The sequence below is a fragment of the Morone saxatilis genome, unplaced genomic scaffold (assembly GCF_004916995.1).
Source record: "Morone saxatilis isolate NCDOM2014 unplaced genomic scaffold, NCSU_SB_2.0 Contig4, whole genome shotgun sequence".
NCBI classification, from domain to species: Eukaryota; Metazoa; Chordata; class Actinopteri; family Moronidae; genus Morone; species Morone saxatilis.
In genome coordinates, this window is record NW_023339984.1 from 14,265,421 (window position 1) to 14,271,968 (window position 6,548).

The 6,548-nt window shown below is 40.7% G+C and overlaps 1 protein-coding gene across 1 annotated transcript; it reads left to right on the forward strand.

Annotated features, from left to right (window-relative positions):
- Positions 1-1,140: 1,140 nt before the first annotated feature.
- On the forward strand, positions 1,141-6,548 carry LOC118337845 (E3 ubiquitin-protein ligase TRIM39-like; the record flags this gene model as incomplete). Its single annotated transcript, XM_035674963.1, is given in 8 exon segments — positions 1,141-1,443; positions 2,854-3,444; positions 3,648-3,743; positions 4,067-4,300; positions 4,611-4,758; positions 4,876-4,902; positions 5,382-5,557; positions 5,646-6,548. Coding segments are annotated over 7 exon segments (1,641 nt in total). The 5' UTR covers positions 1,141-1,443; positions 2,854-2,856.

Sequence of the window (6,548 nt, forward strand, 5' to 3'; positions counted from 1 at the left end):
GATGCAAAGCAGATGTAAAGCCACACGGCCTCACCTGATGCAAACAGTATGCAAACATGAGGGCATGTGTGGTTCTTTGTTTGGATAAATGAATATACATTTGAAATAAAATGTACACATGCGAGTTTACTACACTGAATTCTCTGCTGAGTCTGACAACCATTCTTTGACATTGCTGTATTATTTTCTAGATAAAGATGGAGATATGCTAGGTGGTGTTTAGGTGTAACAACCAGTTCTGTAGAACTTTTTCTCTATTGTCTTGGACTCGTTGGTATTTGCATTCAGACTTGCATCAGACTCGGCCATTGGTCTCGCCAAATATTGATGGTGTGCGAGGGATGTCTGATCTGAGCAGCAGCGAGATAAATAAATAAAAGATAAATGCCATACAGTTTCAGTTGTGGCTCTGCTGATGAATCTGCAGACTGTAGCATGAATGAACTGAAGACAGAGAGAGATAATTATATTTAAAAAGACAGCAGCAAGATGGCGATGCAGCTGTGTCGCTGTGCTACTGGCTAGATGAGACCAGCTGATGAGAACAGCTGATATCATGGTTGACAGCCCCAGATAATGACAGCAATGAAATTATGTGTGAGAGCAGTGAATGCAGGATAGAAAGAGACAATAGCTACAGGCCTATATGCAAAAGTTATGAACTTTCACACATCCTGTTTGTACTTTATGATCTTGTAAAAGGTCCCATCACACATCTTTCACATGATCTCTAATCTAGAGCCATCAATTTAAGCCATCGGGTCTGGTTCCAGGCCTTATCTGATATGTAACAACCACTCCTGCTTTAATAAAAAGATTGCATTAAATTCTGAAAGAGGAGCCTGATGTGTTCTTTCTCATGGCCTTTTTTTCAAGTGTAATTAAAAAACTGTTTCACATGTTTATAATGCTCTATTCTGAAGCCAAACGTCACTATAACCATAACTGTGGCATATGTAATGCAAGCTAGACCTGCAGCATTCCTCATGCCAGGCTGGTGTCAGCGGCATATACTTCAGGTGTGTCGTAAGTGGCAAATGTTAACCATTGGACTCAAACACCACACCCATGAGGCAAACACACTTCCCTGTGTGAGAGCTACTATTATGTAGTCCCATGATCACATATGCACACACACATTCACACAAAGTTCGTGCCACAACTTGTGAGCCTAACAGTAGGTTGTGCCATAAATGCTGTTTTTTATTTAAATTATATGTATTTTAAAATCAGGTAGATAAAGCAGATAGACAGAGAAACCAGTGCTGGGTTCAGGAAAGGGAGGGCCCGGGCTGATGAATATCTGCGTTGACGTTAGATTTTCCTGTTTCACAGCTAGTCGTGTTACATATTCATACTCATTCATGCAGCGGTTGAGTCACCTGCTCTGCCGTCACTGAGGACAGAAGTGTTACTGACTAACTTCACCTAAGAGAAGTAGCTGTAAGTATGAGCAATATGCACTAAGCAATATTATCTATTATGTTGTGAAGAAGACAGTGAAGTTCATTTAAATAGCTAAGGCTGTTACTATTGGCTGCCTGATACCTGAAAGTCTGCACTGCAAATATATGTTCACATAGACTGATGGCAATATACTACAGACTAAATATGCTGTTTTTGAAATGTTACTTAATATTTAATGTGATTTAAAGGGTTTTAATGTTGTTTGTCATCTGCTTGTCTTAAATTTCTGGGGAACAACAGCAGGTTTGAACTAGTAGTTCAGTTGATATTCTGTATGAACCTTTTTTTCTGGTTATTGTGGGTTTGAATGATGGGATGAGCTGCAGGTAGTGTCTTCCTACAGTCAGGGCAGACATCAGGTCTGTGTAAGGCCTGTCTTTTTATTTGTCTGTACGTAAGGGTATAATCAGGTCTAATGCTGTCACTTTCAGAAAGAGCATGCCAGCTGTTTCCCTCTGCTTTCATAATTTATGCTAAGCTAACCTGCTGCTGGCTGTAGCTTCACATCAAGAAAAGAAACTAAGCCTATTTCCCTAAAAGTCAATCTCTTAAGTCAGCAAGTATCCTGTTTGTTTATTTACCCTTGAGCTTAAATAAACTAGTTCCTCTATTAGGATTAGTTTTTACTAAATATGTACATTAGCTTGGGAACAGAAGGATGTTGGCCTAGTATGAAAAATGGTAGAAATATCTGACCTGTCATACAAAATGCTGTAAATACATATCACTAACATCTTAACTTACTATGATATTTTATTTGTGCAACCTGATTTAGTAAATTACTAGCTAACAGCAACTATAGAAGAACTTTAAATACACAATTATTGAAGTAATGGATTGACACAATCCATTACAACCAAATTCAGATATGTATTGTCTCACAAGTGGATTTCTGTCTGTAGCAAGCAGTAATAATAATATTATTTCTCACATTTTCCATTGGTGTTAGGCAGGGGCACTGGTGTTACTATGTGGATTCTGTTTGAGGTGTGGGTGTGTCTGGTGTGTGTATTGTCCAAGAAAACAATGACTAATACACCAAGCACACCAAACAGTGCAGGGTGTATGAGTCCTGAATTTCAAGATGTGCATGGTTCCACATATTTACACAGTTACGTCATTACATAATAAATACACACGTAAGAAGGTAGTCAGCTATGTTTTTACTTTGTTTACTTTTCATTAAATGTATTTTCACAGGTAAATATCATATACTTTTTAAACTTTTAATACATTATGGAAGTTCAGTACTTTTTCTACCCGTGACTGTACCTTTGTGTTTGTTCTGTGGCTATGAATATAAAAATTGCATGCACTTCCTCTATCAAAGATCTACCCGAGCAACTGATCACCTAACTTCCTTTTTTTTTTTTTTTTGTTCTGCAGACAATGGCCTCCTCGTGTAACATGTTACCAGAAAAACAGTTCCAGTGCACCATCTGTCAGCAAGTGTTCACCGACCCGGTCACCACTCCCTGTGGACACAACTTCTGCCAGGCCTGCATCCAGACTGTGTGGGACAGCGGTGACGTCTGCCACTGCCCCACCTGTAACAAATCATTCACCTCTCGGCCTGAATTAAGCATCAACACAGCCTTCAAAGAGCTGGCAGATACATTTAGGAAGATTATAGTCTGTTCGTCGGCTTCACCGCTGTCCGCAGCCAAACCAGGTGAGGTGGTGTGTGATGTCTGCGCTGCAACGTCCCTGCAGGTGAAGGCCCTGAAGTCCTGCCTGGTGTGTCTGACCTCGTACTGCGAAGCCCACCTGGAGCCTCACCAGAGAGTCGCCACCTTGAAGATCCACAAGCTGATCGAGCCAGTGAAGAACCTGCAGGACAGGATGTGTAAGAAGCATGAGAGGCTGCTGGAGATGTTCTGCAGGGACGAACAGAAGTGTGTGTGCCAGTTCTGCACCGAGACGGTGCACAAAGATCACCAGGCTGTTACAATACAGGACGAGAGTGGGAAGAGAAAGGTACAGTATATTCTGTATTATAAGGGTTTAGGTAGTCTACTGTTATTGGTGGGCAATATATGATTAGATAATTACAAGATTTCATGAAATCCCGTATATTTTCTGATACACATTCCACATTTACAGTCAGAGTGTAATTTGCTAGTACAGCAGTGACTTTTATGTTGTTGTTTTTATGTATGAATTTATGTTCTGTTCTTTAGATCCAAATCAAGAAGACAGAGGAAGACTTTCAGCAGATGATCCAGGATCGGCTGAAGAAAGTGGACGAGATCAAAAACTGTCTGAAGCTCAGCACGGTGAGCCCAGATGGAAATGTTAATTGCTGACACAAAGCATTTGGATCGTTTGTCTTCTTGTTGGAATTCAGCTGGTGATTTGGAGTTATTATTGAGCATTTTATTATCAATGCCTGCTGTCTTACTTGTTTTGTAAATGAGACCAATGATCAATTATTTCTTTACTGGCCAACTTTAGTGATGCAACATGATGTGTCAGTCATGCAATACAGCTACAAAAAAAATTGGTATGCTTTTTTCTTAATTAGAAAACATTGTCTTGCATTAGGCTGTAGTCTGTGGGTGTATTTTTTTCATTTATTTACACATTCATGTTCTGCCAGATGAGCGCAGAGAAGGAGATGAAGGAGAGCGACCATCTCTTCACGTCTTTGATTCGCTCCATCAAGGAGAGACAAACCGAAGTCAACACGGAGATCAAGGAGAAGCAGAAAGCAGCAGAGAGGAGGTCAGAGGAGCTCATCAGTGAGCTGCAGCAGGAAATCACTGAACTGCAGAGAAGAAACAATGAGCTGGAGGGGCTGAGGAACACTGAGGACCACCTGCACGTCTTACAGGTTACAATCAACCTAAAGGTTTTAGAATTAGATTAAAGAAATTGGTCAAAAATATATCTTTCGGTAATACTTTTTTCACCATAATAAAGAGAAAATGTCTGGAGAAAGCTGAAACTGAGTATTTATATGTCTTGTTTTCTGTTAAAGATGGCAGAAGGTATACCCTTTTGGCCTTTTTAGTACAAACATGCTAAAAACTCTACAGGTCAAAGTAGGTTGACGCCCCTGGCAGCTCTCTTTCTAAAACAATGCGCTACTCAAATTCACACACTAATACTCAAATTTCTTCCCTTATGTTTCCCTCTGGTAGAGGTCGCCCTCTCTTACGTCACCTCCCCCCACCAGGGTGTGGATGGAGATCGGCGTCCACCCTGAACTCTGTGTTGGGACAGTGAGGAGAGCGCTGTCCAAAGTGGAAGACACTCTGAGGAAAGAACTGAACAATCTGAAGAAGGAAGGTAAAGTGAACCGAAAAAGTCCTGTCTGGTTTCACCAAATATTACAGTCAAACGTTTCATGTGTGTAACTAAAATGTCTCATCAGAAACTAATAGAACATTTTTATCTTCCTGGCAGAGATGAAAAGGATGCAGAAATATGCAGGTAAGACCTCAGTCAACAACTTAAGGTAGTTTTGATGTTCAGGTCAAATGCGTTTTGGTATGTTGTATTGCTATATGGTGAAAAGTTTTGATTTATATGACAGCAATTCACACAACTGCTCCCGCCACCTACTGAGCTGACCCTGAGATAATGGAAATAATTTGGCTGAAAGCAACGCATAGACTGCAACAATTTTCACCAGGATTTCCCTGTATTTCTACTACATTAAACCTAATTTCTAAAGTCACAATAATAATATATTTCAGTAATTTGAAATTTGACTAAAGGGTAAAAGTACATATGTCTAGCTTTATGACAAATAGAAGTATAGTATTAGTAGTAGTGGCAATTGTAAAGTAGTACATATTCCTGATGTTTTTCCCAAACTAAAAGTTTATCCCTGAGTGATTTGGACGTGGATGTGGTGGTATTTGTAGCAGATTTTGTATAATTTAACTACTCTCATCTCATCTCCCTAGTTGACGTGGTTTTAGACCCGGACACCGCCCATCCAAACATAGTCCTGTCAGCTGATGGGAAGCAGGCAGGCCGTGGCGAGCTGCTGCCCATCGTGCCTGACAACCCCCAACGCTTTGACCCTGTCATCTGCGTTGTGGGCAAGCAAGGCTTCCAGTCCGGGAGGTTCTACTTCCAGGTCAGTGTCTCGCTTGATGATGGATTAATTTATTATAAATCACAGTGGAGCTGAGATTTCTATGTCCAATTGTTCTATCATCAATCAGGTTGCAGTGGGAACAAAGACCTTCTGGGATCTGGGCGTAGTCAAAGAGTCCGTCAACAGGAAGGGGATGATCACTTCCAAGCCAGAGAATGGCTATTGGACAGTGCGGCTGAGGAGCGGGGACGAGTATCGCGCTTTGGACTCCCCTTCGGTCCTTCTTTCCCTCAAGGAGAAGCCGCAGATTGTCGGGGTATTTACGGATTACGAGGAGGGGACTGTGTCGTTCTTTAACATGGAGGCCAGGTCTCACATCTACACCTTCACCGGGTGTTTGTTCTCGGAGAGGATCTTCCCCTTCTTCAGCCCGGGTGTTTGCGATGAAGGGAAGAATACAGCACCACTGGTTATCACAGCTGTTAACCATGAGACATAGACTTACTTTGACTTTGTTTTGAAGCTGCAAGAAAAATTCTGACTTGCAGAACTGATCAAGTATTTAATGTTAAAGTATCTGGGTGTCTACTGTACAAACACCAGCAGTTCTCAAAGATCTGAATGTCGCACACAAAACAAGTTATCACAGCCTTGAAGCTTTTCCGCCTAATGAAATATAAGGTATAAGGTATAGCTCTTGTAAAATGTTTTTTTTTGCACTGCAGTGTAAAAAGATGCATTCAGAGCCTGGACTTTGCGTCAGATAATCAGTTTCTCAGTTTCAGAGTTCTCTAACCAGCCGTGATATTAAAGCTGATGTTCACACACTCAGCCAACCACAATCAGAACTGCTGCTTTAATAATCCAAACAGTAGTATTATTAAGTATTTGACTATAGACCTAATAGTAATAGACAGAGGAAAATCTGAATCATTCATGTTATTAATACACATTATATTGATCTCAAACAAAACGGCATGGCTGGAAAATATATTTTTGGGTTCAAGTTCACCATAATAATACCAAATGC